The sequence below is a fragment of the Fulmarus glacialis genome, unplaced genomic scaffold (assembly GCF_000690835.1).
Source record: "Fulmarus glacialis isolate BGI_N327 unplaced genomic scaffold, ASM69083v1 scaffold10794, whole genome shotgun sequence".
Classification (NCBI taxonomy): domain Eukaryota; kingdom Metazoa; phylum Chordata; class Aves; order Procellariiformes; family Procellariidae; genus Fulmarus; species Fulmarus glacialis.
Window position 1 is genome coordinate 40,162 of NW_009209932.1, and position 15,753 is coordinate 55,914.

The 15,753-nt window shown below is 34.8% G+C and overlaps 1 protein-coding gene across 1 annotated transcript in view; it reads left to right on the plus strand.

The window, feature by feature from the left end:
• ZZZ3 (zinc finger, ZZ-type containing 3) overlaps nt 1-15,753 on the plus strand; it is a 33,289-nt gene that overhangs the window by 12,409 nt on the left and 5,127 nt on the right. Inside the window, exons 2-8 of the mRNA XM_009576999.1 lie at nt 4,717-4,855; nt 6,251-6,398; nt 6,482-6,600; nt 6,904-6,975; nt 7,154-7,255; nt 8,279-8,374; nt 12,387-12,539. Of these exons, the coding sequence (XP_009575294.1) occupies nt 4,717-4,855; nt 6,251-6,398; nt 6,482-6,600; nt 6,904-6,975; nt 7,154-7,255; nt 8,279-8,374; nt 12,387-12,539 (829 nt within the window). The remainder of the gene's footprint in view (nt 1-4,716; nt 4,856-6,250; nt 6,399-6,481; nt 6,601-6,903; nt 6,976-7,153; nt 7,256-8,278; nt 8,375-12,386; nt 12,540-15,753) is intronic.

Consider the following 15,753-nt stretch of genomic DNA (forward strand, 5'->3'; position numbering starts at 1 on the left):
TTGAAGGGAGAAGAAACCTTCAGAAACCATGGAGGGACTAGCCTCTGTGACTGAAAGACTCTTATTGTAATACTGAAATGAATTTATTTTAAAATGCTGAATGACGTGGCCTCTTGTACAGGCTAGTGTTAAGTCATTTAGTAGAAAAAATAAGAGTAAACTAAAGAAACGTGCTATTCTTAAGGCAGGTAGACTCCAAATATTTATAGTGCTTTCTAAAGCTCGTTGTTAGTTCCTGATGCAAAGAAAATAAAATCTGTGAATATAACTCTGAGTGCTTCCATCTGGAAATGTAAATAGTGTTATCACAGGATGGAAAGAATGGGGGGAAAAAAGCATCTTGAAAGTAGATCTCGGAAAACTGGATCAAAATGGAAATGGGTCTCATTAAGGTACTAGCTATGCTATTTTCAAGCTTTATCACAGACAAGAGAGGAGGCTGCTGTGTCCCTAATCACTGTTAGAACAAGGTTCATGGAAATGAATAGTGTAGTAACTAATTGCTTATGGCAGGACTTCCAGAAATATGGCTCTGCTATGTGATAATTATTTTATGGCGTAATCCAAAAGAGTAAAGTAGTTATCACTGCAGCAGAACAACTGAATCAAAAAAGATCAGTATCAATCTTTAAGAAGTGGCTTTCCTTTTTTAAATATTGGTCCCTGAAAAACCCATTTTAATTAAGGTTTTTCAGCATCAGTTTCTATACTATACTGAATTATTCAAGTATTCATCTGGAAAATTCCTGGTAATTAACATGATTTAAGAAATTACGAGAGTGTTTCAATACTGGGATTGTGGAAACATGGATTTACATTCTGTAGAATGAAAGTTTTCCTACAAAGAAAACTGCTTCGGGTTTTGTATGTGCTAACAATTTAGTAATTAGAACTGAAAAAAGAAAGAAACTTCAGTCAGTGCAGGGGATGAGACTGGCAGCGAGTTTACTCAAATTACGCATTTTTAGTTGTATGAGTTTGTTTTGTTTTGGCTGCGGATGTGAGATTATTTTCCTTGGTAATTCCTCACAGATCTTTCAGAGAAAATTATGTAACTGTAGCTAGATAATTCAGAGATGGTTGCTCTTTGATTGCCTCATTGAAGGATGGAGCCAGTTTTGCAGCAGACTAGTGAGCAAGGTTCCAGTTACTTTCTCTTTACCTTCATTAGGCTTTTTCAGTTTTGGAGAATGTTAGTGCAACTACAGGAGGTAGTTTGAATCATAATTGTTGTGCTTATTTACAGAGAACCTTGGAAGATGGAGAGTAAAATAGTCAGCCACTTTTTTTTTTTTTAATAGTCTTGGAAATTATGCACACAGTGTCTTTTGCTTAATGCGGCAGAAGTATTATGTTACTGTTTGAGACTAAGAAGCCAGAAAAGACAGAGACTTCAAGAAAGTGCTCAACGTGTGCATCCTTTGGTTTACTGCTTTTTCAGATAAATACTTGGCTTTATTACAGTCATGTAGGGCCAGAGAACTAAAAGCCTATACAAACCTGTGAAAAGAGTAGTGGTTCAAAACTTAAAAGAACATACGCAGACATACTATAATACAGTCGATTAAAAAGTTATGTTGGAATTTAAAAGGACGTGCAGTGGTTTGGAGAGAATGCAGTACTGCAGCAAATCTGAAGTACCTGAATATGAAATATACAAACTATGTATTTCAGGATTAGTATTTTCAATTTTTTCTTGGCAACGGAAGACCCCAAAGTGCACATTTTTGTGCATTTCAATACTTCTGATACTCACTTGATAGAATTGCACTCTTATTCCTGGGCTTCAGAATGTATTCATTCATAAAAACTGAATATGGAAGTTAAAGTAAATAGCTCCAAGTTAATACATTTCTTAGCGGAGGTACAAAAAAGTGCCAGGAAATTTTTATGTCTGAACAGTTTATTCAAAAACCCCTTTTTCTCTCTTGAATTATTTCATGATAATAGTGCTATCTAGCCACAAATCAACATCACATGACATGTTTTTGAATGATACTGACATTCTGGTAATATTTTACGTATTTCTGTGAAGAAATCCAGTCGTCCGGGACCTCCCCTGTTAACCAGGACTGCTGATAAGTGATGGAGAGTGGCTTGGCAAGCTCCTCCGCCAGCTCCCTCAGTACCCTCGGGTGGATCCCATCTGGCCCCATAGACTTATGAGCGTCCAGGTGGCGTAGCAGGTCGTTAACTTCTTCCTCTGGGATTATGGGGGGTTCATCCTGCTCGCCGCCCCTGTCTTCCAGCTCAGGGGGCTGAGTATTTCCAACCTTAATGATTCTATGATTCTGTGAAGACCAGAGGTATCGCTTCTGAACTGTTTATTTCCAAGTCTGTGATTACTTCAGTGAGGTCACATGAATGTTTTAACGAGAGAAGTAATTGGAGTTCAATATTCTTGGTTTGTTTGTTGTTTCTTCCTAAATATCATTTCTTCTCTTTCCATTCAGACTTAATTATTTAAGTCCACCTTGTTAAGATGATTTCTTCCCCCACTTTACACATGTGAATTATCATTAAATTAGCACTTCATCTAAATCACCAACATTTGGTTGCTTTTTTCTTCTATGTATGTAAATGTTTTAAAGGCAATTATTATTTTCCTTCAATTTCATTTGGAAAAGCAATCACTTAAATACAATTTGAATAAATGAGGTAAAATGGCTCAAGAAAAGAAAGGCAGGTATTTATTTAACATTTTCTTAGATGCAAATTTCTGTGTACGCTACTGAAACACTGTTACCATGACCAGAGTTAACTCCAGAGTCTTGTATAAAGGTTTTGGCACCTGCTGATAGAAAAAGGCTTTCTGTTGTCCGGGTTAAATCATCTCCCCAGATATCATTAAGCTCTTCTGTGTTGTTAAAGCTGCATCTACATCAAACACGTTAGCAACCTGCCTATGTTTCATTTCTCTGGAGCATGCAAGGCAGGCTTCTGCATAAGCAGTGCTGTCAGTCCACCTGAGCATGGACAGAGGTTGCCCAGCGCAAAGCTAGGCAGTAATTAGAAACTGTAAAAACTAAGTAAAGATCTTAATTCTACATATGATGATTCCTGTAAGCCTGTAACAATCTGAACTGCGGTATTGTCTCAGGCCAATTTTGATGTGGCTTCACTACTTCTGCAAGTTATTTCTGAAGTTCGTTTTTCACCTGTTCAAGAATACCCCATTAATTATCTTGCTTTATGCAAAATTATTTTGTTTAGAAGAAACTGGAGCACTTTTCCAGTAGTGAAAATATTCCACTACTGTTCCAATATTAATTTTTAGGTCTTAGTTGCATATAAACCTGAATGTGTGCAGACAAATTTAAATAATAATAAATTCGTAACAGAATTGTATCCTACTGTATTTAAACAAGCTCAGTATTTTAGTTTCAAACTTTGGCTGTATTTTATGTTTTCAAATATTACATTTGAGTGGAAAGAAAATTACCCTTTTTCATGGTGAGGCAGCAGTTTAATGTCTAGGTAAAAAATTAAATATGTGATGGTGCAAAGCCTGTATTTTGCCTTGAGGCTGTTTACTTCCTTCCACCTAAAGCCTTACCCACTTACCAGTGCAGTCAATTGAAAAACTTGCATTAGCTCAGTAACCTCTGGATCTTTTCTGTAATACATGTGGAATTCATCGTGTTAGGCTTGTCTTTGTTTTAGGAATAAGAGAATAGAAAGAAAATTTACTGAAACAGCGTAGCAGTGAATAGATCTTACCTGATTTTAGTATGTGTTAGGTTGCATTTTGCGCTGAACTAAGATAAAGTTGTATTAAATGTCAGAAAAGATTTTCATGAAAAAAGTTGATACATAATAATTTGCAACAACAGGGGCCATGAGTAACTACATGATTCAGAAACTGAAGTGGACAACTGTAACTATAAAGCTAAAAAAAAGGTATTAAATGGCCTTACCTATTTTTTAAAGGCTATGTTACAATATTGTATGATTTCCTGACTCTGAGTTAGCTTTATAGAAAACAGTTTGGGAAGCATACATTATTTGGTACGGGTATGATAGTCACCTCAGTGACTCTCAATCTATCTGTTAAATAGAAAACCAAATTGTGTGTGCATCTGGGACGGCAGGTTTGAGGGAATGCTTATTCATCTATCTCGTGTATTCTTAGAGGAATATCTTTTGTATGTATTTATTTTGCACATTACTTATTCCTTGGTTTATTGTTATGTTTCGTAAATGATTCTCATATTCTGCTCGAAAGTGAGGCTTATATGAAATGTTTAGATACAGTTTCTAAGTCATTCCTGTCCACCCTGTGCGTGGTTGAGTGAAATGTTAAAATTCTGTCATAGAGTCATTTGTTTTGGGATAGAAGGAAGCTGATTTTGAAGTGGAAGAGAAATTAGGTCATTCTATTCGTGTTTTTTTAACTTTGTAAGCAAAGCTTGTTGGTCATAGTTATTGAGAATATGACTGGCTTGTCCCTGATACCATATTGTTTTAGCTAATACAGAATTTACATTTAAAGGAAATCACTGGGGGTTTTAAATATATTTTTAACAGGTTTATATAAATTCATCTACTACTTAAAATAGATTTGATATTATTTTTTATATAATTCAGTAGAAATGTCTGTGAACTGTTTCACATAAGCTATGAAATCTGGTAGATGATCGTGGCTAGTATTTAGATTGGGGAGGGGTGTCACTTCTAAAGACAAATTTAGTGAGATATTTTCCTTTGTCTCTGTAGTTATCAGAGACTGTTACAGACGATTGCTGTACTCGAGGCTCAACGTACTCAAGCAGTTCAAGACCTTGAAAGTTTAGGCAGACACCAGAGAGAAGCACTGAAAGATCCTATTGGATTTGTGGAAAGACTCCAGAAGAAGGTATTTCAATGGGCTTTTCTTAAGTCTTACTGGGATTTTTTTTTTTTTTTTAATAACTAGTATTTCATCGTCTGTAGAAATCAGAGAATTCTATATATACTTGCGTAAACATTATGAGTTTAAAATCCTTTCTCTGCTGAGCAAAAATGGCCCTTTGCTTATTACATCTGTAAGACATAGGTCTTCAATGATTTTATTAGATATGCTTTCTCTCCTTTTTTTGGTATGTAGAAATGTAATCTTTAAATTTCTAATTGTAATGTAGGTATTTTAAGACAACCTGAAATCTACAGGTGACTGGAAGGCATCAGATCAAGAATTCATAACTTTTCTCATTAGAGAAATTAAATGTTGTGCTATAAGTGAATTTGATAGGGTGCTTTTTAAAGAGCAGGAAATGTAGTTCATAGCCTAAAACCAGAATGAACGCTAGAAAACATACCTGAGTTCTGGATAACATAATAGAATATTGTCTGATGGAGGACTATTAATTTTGATAAGGAAACGTTTTCTTCAAGCTTTAAAAAAAAATTGTAGTAACCAGGATACTGAAAAAATGTTTAAAGCTTGAATACTTTCCTGTGGCTATGTCTACCAGTGACAAACGCGCTTGACCTTCTAATCCGATAGCAACATGTTGTATCTCAGTGAAGAATGAAGTAGGTATTTTTGGTGCTCTTTTCCTAGGTTTGTAGAGACCTAGGTTTAAAGAGAGGTCTGATGTAAGCCCACTGGTTTCAGTCATTGTACTGCCATTAAATTTTGAGATGAGTTAATAGCATGCATGATGTAATAGTGTTGCATTTCATAATCATTGTATGGGGAAGTAGTAATGCTAGTTGAAAGTATCTGGTGTATTTTTGTCTCCAAACCAAAGGAATGATACTCTTAAGGTTGACCTGAGTTTTGCAACAGTTGTGTTCTAGGCAGAAGACAGCAAAATCAGTGTAAAATATACATTGATTTCTTTGATGGGAGGAGTTTAGTTTTATCAGATGATAAAACTCCGAGTCCTATAGTTTTTGGTGTTAAGAAAGGTACAGATCCTGGGCAAACAGTATGTTTAAACAAAATAAAAGACAGGTAGACAGTAACAGGATGTTGAAGTCAGAAACACCTGATTTCAACTGAAATACATGCTTTAAAGTTTTATGCTCAATAAGCCATCATTGACCGTGCCGCTGCATATTTTATATGCACTGTTGTGTATTATTCTTGAAAGATAACTTCCCCTTAAAAAGACTGTGTGCTGCATGGCACTTCAAAATTATGATTTTGAATTCTGCTGTTAGCTAAAAAGCAGTATCAGGTTTTCATAACTTTTCAGGATTTGTAGTTTTTTGTTTGGATATACAGCAATTGCAACTGCTTTTCACTTTTCACTCTTTTTTTCAGGTCGATATGGGTCTTCCATATCCTCAGAGAGTTGTTCAGCTCCCTGAGATTGCCTGGGACCAATACACCACTAGTCTTGGAAACTTTGAGAGAGAATTCAAAAACCGAAAACGTAACAGTAGGAGAGTGAAGCTGATTTTTGACAAAGGTAAAAGGAAAGTGGGCATACGTTACAAGTAAGAAATGACTAGTGTGGAGGTTTAATAATTCCTTTCTTGTGTTGCTTAACAGTAGGTATACCTGCAAGACCAAAAAGTCCTTTGGATCCCAAGAAGGATGGAGAGTCTATTTCATACTCTGTCTTGCCTTTAAGCGATGGTCCAGAAGGTTCTACAAACAGTCGTCCACAGGTAGTTGTTACAAAAGGAAAGATAAAATTTTACAAAATTTACTTTTGAATTTTTTTCTTTTTTAATAGGGGTATGTGGGTTATCTTAACTGTCATTTCAGATGTTAATGTTGGTGAAGACATTTCATTCATGTACTCAAATCAGAGAACTTATTTTTGGTTTAGGCAAATTTTATTTCAAATTTTCATGCGTTTATTTGGTTTGGTTTTGGTTTTACTTAGGTAGGAAAAGGGTTAAAACCAAGTTATCCTAAATGTACTTTTTGTAAACACATACTCCATTTTATATACTGTATTTGAGCAGATGATAAGAGGACGACTTTGCGATGAGACCAAACCTGAAACTTTTAACCAGCTGTGGACTGTAGAGGAACAGGTAATGGGAAACTTCCATTTTGTAGCTGTGGTAACATACATGCGAATAAAAGCAAATTGTGTAATAATGTTTAAAGCACTTAGAAGTTCAGAGTCATATGTATGTACATACTCATCTTTTGACAACTCATACCTCTAGTAGGAAAGATGTATTTATTTTTTTTCCCCTGTTGATTTAGAAAAAACTTGAGCAATTGCTTTTGAAGTATCCACCAGAGGAAGTAGAGTCCCGACGGTGGCAGAAGATAGCTGATGAACTGGGAAATAGAACAGCAAAGCAGGTAACAAGTAAAACACTTGGAGAAGTAGTCCCTTTCCTTGACTTTTTATTTTTCTTTTCAAAAAGCTTTTTAGGAAGCACTGGTAAGTGTTGAAGAGAAACCTGGCTGCAAATCATTTATTTCTAATTTTTTGAGGTTTTTTTCTGTCAAAAAAAAACAATTCATAAACTGAGGAATTAAAAAAGAGGGTTTATTTTTATAATGTTCATAATTAAAGCAATGAAACTTACTTTGCTAGAAAAAAGATTTGACTGCTTGGTATTGTTTGAGTGCTTGTGCTGTGGTAGTAGTGATGTCAGTCACTGCATCCTCACAGCTGATACAGATTCACAGAAGATTTATTTGTAGATGTCTTTTTTTTTTAAATAGCATTAAATAAAATCCAATATTTTTTCAGTAATCACTTTTTCTTAAAAATGTAACAGCAGGGCCTGCATTTCACTCATAACAACGTGACTCATTCTCAATCTCAAATACATAATTTTGAAAGTTCCCCAAAGCCCGTGACAAAGCTCCCAGACCCAGTTGTTCATTAGATTTTGACAGCATGCATTTAATTCTGTGTAGCAAGTATAGTGACACCAACTGCTCTCAGATTGAGTTACACTGGAGTGCTGAATTTCCTGCACCTCAATACTGTAGAATGGGCAGACATTTTAATACTCGCAAACAGAAGAATTAGTTCTGCACTGGGGCTGAGATCCACAAAAGGACACAGATGTGGAGACACAGACTGTTTCTGCATCTGCCTTGTTGTGATTTTTCCCCTAAAATGACATGATTTCTCCATTTCGAGAAATGTGTACTTTTAAACAGGTAGGTTTTTTCTCTGAAAGCCTTCGAAGTGTCTGGAAATATTACAAATGCAGCATCGCAAGATAGGTAATGATTAGAGTAGTTGTCGCAAAGTAGAAAATAAGGATTTCTTATTGTTGTACCAATCTAGCAATGCTGGCAAAACTTTGAAGTGAAGGCCTGTTACATTTCATTTGACGTTTAATTGTTGCGTGTTGTTTTTTCCAGGTTGCCAGTAGAGTGCAAAAATATTTTATTAAACTGACTAAAGCTGGTATTCCAGTTCCAGGAAGAACTCCAAACTTATATTTATACTCCAAAAAGGTGAGACAGTATTACAGCAGAAATTCTGTATTTGTTTGCATTTACGTGCAAATTGAGTCTAAATCATTAATATTTCCAATAGATTTAAGTCTTGATTAGTGCTTTCTTACTAACTAGTTCCACCTTGCATGTATTTCTCACCTAATAAAGGAATCTTTTTATTTTGCCATTAGCACTGTAGAATGAGTTGGTTATTATTCTAGTTTCACATCAGTATCTGTTAATTACCTCTCTACCAGATAATCTCGGGGACATGAAGTGTCAGAAAAGAGAACATAGCAGTCAGATTGCAGGCTGAACTAACAGGCTTGAATGATTGGTCTTGGGGTACTTTTTCCTCATTTGTAAGTTTACTGTAATTGATCTAGAAGAGCGTAATGAGAACCCCGTTGGAAGAGGATAAGGAGCCCTATAATTCATATTGTACTGTCGTCTTCTAATTAACAAAACCAAAGAAAATTACGTATAACTGAGCATACTGAACTAGCACAAGCATAGGCTTAAGACTGAAATGTCATGTCTTATTTTGATTTGCAACATACATGACCATTAAAATAGAATGGTCATAAAAATGACCATTAAAATACAGTGCTTTTCCTGATCTTGGAATGTATGAGAAAAGAATATGGTCCTGAGAAATCTTAATTTGCAAAAGAAAAGACTCTAGATTTCTGTGCAGACTAGCCATATGTTTTTATTGAAATAATGTAGTACTGTTGGGTACTAATGAGGACCCTAGACATTTGAAGAGGGCAGTCTCAGGTTTTGTGGGGGTTTTGCTTGTTTGAGGTTTTTTTTTTGTTACCATTGTGTTTACAGAAGTTCTTTAAAACCTATTACAATGGCGTTTTGTAGAGTAACATTACTTTTTTGCATCCAGGTTTCTGTGATGTTTTCTGATTAAGAATAGAGTAAGCCTTACATTGCTTCTGCAAAAAGGCGAATTTGCCCTTGAAAGGTTGGGAACAAAAGTTACTGCCAGAGGGGCCTGATAGAAGGATCTACCACAGCTCATCTCTAATGATATAAAATGTTACACATCCCTAGTTGTCTCCTAGTATTCTCTGAGTTATTGCAAACAATGAGTGCTTGTATCAGAGGCTTTCCAGTTTGCCATCATGGTAATGCCATTTTACTTCCATCAGGATTTTAATCTGCTATTCTGCTCTATAAACAGAGGCAGGGAAGGTGCAGGCATGACTCTGGCACTTTGTCTATTGGAAAAGCGCTTTCTGGCAGAAGAATCAAAAAAACAGCTGGAAACATTGATACTTTAAATACTGTCGTGAGATTCATCTGTTAGAACTCTAAATTACTTGTACAGTTTACCATACTGTGGGGCTAATTTCAAACAGGGTTGGAAATTTAGTTTTGAAAATTATAATCCTTTGAGTTCTTTATGTCACCTTACCATTTTAAATTACCTTAGTCACATGTCTTTTCTTCTTTCCTCTTAGTTTTGTTTGGAAAGACTGTTACTACAGAATGTGAGCAATGCTGCGAGGCAGCAGATCACTGTATTTGATAAATAGTGGGAATATTTAATCGGTACATGTGTGACATTTTAACCATATTTTTCACTAATTTGAACAGTGATCCATAAAGCTTTTTAACCCCACTGATGTGCCTACAAACACCCCATAACCAAGAGTGAAACATTTTTTTTAATAAAATTCTTAACATTCTCATACTACAATGGTAATGCTACCATCCTACAGATTTTTCTTAAGCTTACGTGTAGAACAAATCTAATACTTATGTCTGTTTTCACAATATGATTCATATCCTTATTACCAAGTCATGAGAGTAAGGTCATTGTGCCCTGGTTTGTGTTAAGGTAGTGTCTCTGTTTTATATTTGTATCCCGCATAAGAAATACAGCAGATGAAAAGATCAAACAAATAGTGTATGTGGGGGAATTGAGCTCTCAGTCTGCTAATATAACTGTCTACTTAGAGCACAGATTGACAGCACTGTACCAGGCTGAGTTACTCCCAAGTCTCCAGTGGAGATAACATAATGGGGCAGAAAGGAAATGCACGGGGTGTTGGAAGCCTGGGTCATGCCTATGCTGTGCTCGTCCTTATTTTGATATTGAGTATGCACATACATTGTAAACTGCGGTGTCTGCTTTATTGCCAATAATAGAAGTATGAAAATTGGATGCTGATACTTAAAGCACATACCTATGGGAGAGTAAAAAACATAGATATATTTAATGTGAATAATTGTGTCAAAAGGGATGCTTCACAAGAAGGTGCTTGCATTTCTCCATGGGGATTGCCCAGGATGCTTTTTTTAATGGTTACTGGGGAGGTGAGAAGCCTATTCAGTTCTTGAATATCTTGTTGAAGTTACTGTGTATACCTCCTCGTATGGCATAATGTCTCTTCTGATAAGTGATACAGGAGATTAAACAGGATGCATCAGTTTATTTTCCAGTATAACCATCATCTGCTACTGGTGAAAATATAACTGAATCAGAGACTCTAGTATTCAGTTCTTCAATTATGGCTTATAATTTTCAATTTAACGCTTATATAATATCATTAGTGCACCTGCTTTTAAGCTTAATTCAGAAGATACATTTCCCACAGGAAAAATTATTTTTTAACTGTCTGCTTTTATATAGTATTTTAGTTCATTCTTCACCAGAAGTAGTATCATGTTAAAAAGAGAATTCAAATCCTCAGTTAAATTCCTAGGTCATAACTATATGCATAACAGCACTACTACTTAAGCATAGACACAGTTTTCCTTTCTTGATTTCCAGATCTAGCATTGAATGCAGATCTGTTTTCTGTTAACAGAAAATTTATATCACTGTGTCAGCTCAAGCTGAAATACTGTCTATCTTTATAAATGGAAGTATTTTGGAGGGGTTGAAATCTTAAACCAGAAAAGCAGCAAAACACAGGAAGTCAGTGATCGTAAGGCAGAAGGTAGAAAAATTCAACAAAATGGATAGTACATTAATCTTAGAACAGAATGTTCATTTTTATTCTATGCATTGTAGTTCTTCTGCAGATCTAAGGTACCAGCTTCCAATCGTTACTCCAGACTTCATCTCTTCCCTTAAGAGTGAATGGGGCTAGTCTCAACTCCTTGTTATACTTCTGTCTGCATAGCTACATTCCATCTAAGATAATCTGTGTGATCTTTACCTTTTAAAATGTGCACAACTGTAAAATACTGCTACATCCCTCTTTAGAGGTTGAATCCGTCTTTAGAGATAAATGGCTGTATTATATTATTACAGGTTTGTAACTGATTTAGGAACATTTGGGATAAAAAGTCTTGCGTAAAAAGAGAAAGTATTAACTATTCTAAGTATTCCTTATGCTTTATCTGTATGACAGAAGCTAGACATAGTGTAAGACAATCCTCTCTTTTACGATTATTAAAAAAAGCACTTTCCATACTTCTGGATTTTGATTCACACTGTTTTCTTTAAATTGAGGAGTGTAAGATTTGACATTTAAGATGTCAAAATGCTGGTCTGGAAAGTAGCTAAGTAAAAGGTTGAGTCAGTTTCATTCACCCTAAATTCTTCTTTTTTGATGTCTAATATTCTTCCATGGGGAATAAGTAATAGGGGCTGAGTGCCTTTAAGTAATCTATTTTAAAACTGCCATGCATTCTACACCTTCAGACAGCATTAAAGTTGAAAGGTTTTAGATATACACTAATGGAGTAATTTATCTCATCTAACATTTTTTAGGTTCCTTTTCCAGTCAGTGGCAATGAAAAAGATCCTTCAGAGAGCAACTCTTTCTAACTCTTAGAAACCTCTTCTATGGTGGAATGAATTGCCTTTTCTCTCTCTGGACTAGGAAAGAAATCTGGACAATTAGCCTAGAGGCTCTGATAGAGAGGTTTAACTAAAAATAATTGGAAAGATGATAGACTGTTTAGTGCAAAAGAGCAAATTTCTGGCAAGGTTTTATTGATGAGGATTACTTAAATAATAAGCAAGGAATGTTTTTAAAAATATATCATTTTTTCACTGTAGTCATCAAGTAGACGGCAGCATCCTTTAAATAAACATCTTTTCAAACCTTCAACTTTCATGACATCTCATGAACCTCCAGTTTATATGGATGAAGATGATGACAGATCCAGTTTTCACAGCCATATGGATACTGCAGCAGAAGAGGAAGTATCGGTATGTCATTTAAATCAGTCAGAGAATATCTTGCTTACTTTCATTTTAACCTTGTTTAATGAATAATATGAGGATTAAGCATCTTTGCCATAAAATAAGTGTCAAGTAAGTATTAAATTTGAATTATAAACATGTCATTATTATAAAGGCCCCCAATTGCAGAAGATTCAGACCAAATCAGAAAGGAAGTATGTAAAAGAAGTAATAAACAGTTTTGTCCTGAAACAGCTCTAAAAAGTTTTAGTTGCATAATTTCAAAAAGTGATCTGACATGAGATCAGTTTGAAAATCATATAAACTATATAGTTATGATTCTGGTTAAAGATGTGTTATATTAGAAAATTTACATAGAGCCCTGGTAAAATTTGAATGCTGTTGGCATCATTGCTTTTTGTCTTCCTTCAGTGGCTGAATTAATTATGGATTTTTTTAAAATCCGCTTTGAAGCATGAACTAACAAACTGAGTCGTCAACCAGCAAATGTTTGTGTTTTTAGAGGCAAATTCTAGTAGCCATCCTAACCCGATGTATTATTACATCATGTAGCGTTCCACTTTCCTAATTTATCACATGTGATAATACTACAAGAATTTAGACATACGTCTTTCCAACTTCCGTATAGAGGGACTATATCCTACCGCTAGGATGCTGGGCAAGATTCACAGCTGGTGCGAATCACTGTGGCTTTACTGTGCTTAGAATGAAGAGCCTGACTTGTTAATTTTTTTTTTTTTTTTTTTTTTTTTGTGAGTTTAGTGACATCTTTTGTGTGAAAAGCTTGTTGCATGACAGAAGTATTAAGGCCACCCAGTATAAGTCCATTCATTTTCTTTATTGACTTTTTTACACTGCACTGCATAATTTTCCTTAAATTATTAAAGTTGCTCATCTGTTACTCAGACTTAAATCCCATCATGCTCTGTATTCACTCATGCTCTGTATCTCTCTCTGATGGTCTTTTGGTTCATCTACAGACATTTCTGGTAACTTTGCATATTCCAATAAGAACCTTAAAAGGCCTGGAAAGAAAAATGCATATTAGAAGAGATGCAGGTTACTATTATTTATCTCAATGGAACTGTTTTTGAGCAAACATTCTTTCATTCTGTATTGTTTTTAAATACATATTTTCTAACTGTTCTGAATATTTTCCTAAAATATTTTGGCTTTGCTATGGTGTCCTAACTCTAATAAATATAGGCACCATAAATTAACTGGGATTTATTTTAATTTGGGTAGAAGTTGCTGGTTTAATTTTTTGCAGTGATAATGGTGGACTTGTGCCTTTTTTTTTTTTTTTTTTTTTTTAAATTTGGCTTAATCTTTTCTTTCTTCACTAGTGCAGCATTTCCAGATGGATATATTTCTGGCTTGCAGTAATGTAGAAAGACACAGGTGAGCTCAGTTACCAAAAAGATCCCCATTATCAGTGCAAAATAGAAGCAATTTAGAAGAAAAAAGAGTCCATGAACTATATTCAAAATGAACGTAGAGGATTCTGTTCTAATGTTAAAAGTCAGGTCTCCTAGTGACAGTCACTGTCTTGGAGAAAAACACTTTGCATCAGCATGCTGGAAAAGAGATTCAGTGTAGCAAGAAAATTATAGGAAAGGTTTTCTTTGAGTGCTTTACAATGGAAGTAACAGCTGCTGTTCCCATGGAAAGACAGAAGATTTTGCCTGGATATTACCAGTCAGCGTGACTGGCATAGCCATTCCTGAAAAATTGTTTTTAGTATAAATGTGTTATTCCCAAGTGAAGACCCTCTATTCCCAACAGAGTGAATTTACTTTTCAGTTACGATTACTTCATTTTGCGAGTAGTCTAATTATTCTAGAATACAATTACTTACTATTCCAGAATGAAGTGTCCACACAGGGAGCTATTACAGCGTAGTTTATTCAATATAGTTATTTTGTGCCAGGCAGTTTTTCTCAGAAAAACTTTTGAGATTTGCATGGAAGGTGAATCCTTGTTTTATATTAAAAGAATGTAGTTTATCACCACACAATTTAATCATGTCATTTAACCTTGATTTTTCTGAACATTTGCAGTCTAGTCCTTTATGTAGGTTCATAATTACAATTAAATAATAAGGCCTTTAGAAATTTAACACTAAAGAGCAAGCCTCTAAAAAACTTTAATAAACTTACTAAATAATACAGATTCTTTAATCTTCATGGATTTGTAAAAAGAAATTGAAATTATGTGGGTAGGCTACATTAGAAGAATTTTTGATTACTATCGTGTAGTTGTTTTCCATAGCTGAATGTTCCTATCAGTATAGGATCTGAAAACTGCTCTAAATCAATAAAGACTTGTCATCTTTGAAAACAGCTGACATCTACCAACTACAGCTGCTACAATTAAATAGCCATCTTGAAATGGGCATCTGAATTAGAATAAGAGCTTCTGTCTTCTCATAACATAGAGGTCCTCAACTTTGTTGAAGAAAATTGGATGAGAAAAACAGAAATGGTGTGTTTCTTTAAAAAGAGAGAACCATTTGTTACAAATCTCTGGCAAAGTTGTATGCACCAGCCTGTAGGGAGACAAACTTTTTCATAATTTAGGAAAAATAGCAATATATTTTCTTAAGCTATTAGGAGAAAGCATGAAGTAAAGGGATGAAGGAGTTGGATAACTCTGAAACTTCTACTTTTCCAGTCATGGAATGACGCTTCTCATCACTTTTTATTCTTACAGGTAAAGGTGAGAAGTTAATACTGTTAAGATTGTCTTCAAATAAAAAATACATATAATGGAAGCTTGGTACTGTCTTGATTTATAGGTCTTTTAAAATTTGAGTTTGTGCAAAAATTCTTAAAACTGTAAAAAGTTTTTGGGTGTCCTTTGTTTTTAATATTTTCACAGTTTTGAAAGTACTTCAGAACAGTAATTGTAACTATTCTTAGAATAGTATTATTCCATACCACTCCACAGAATAGTAAAAAGAAAGATAAATGAACTTGATAAAACTGACCTGAAATTTCAGTTCTCAAGTATAATATCTGTTGCCATGTATTTAAAACTAAAATAAACTAGTTTTGTCTTAAACAGAAGCTAAGTCGTCTACTGCAGCTGTCATTTTGCCCACAATGTATGGACAAGTGGATTATATGCGTATTGCAGTTAGGCATCTAAGATGAGAACAAAACTAGGAATTAAAGCTAGGCACGGCTCTCTCCTTTATACTACAGCTAAGCTCTTCACC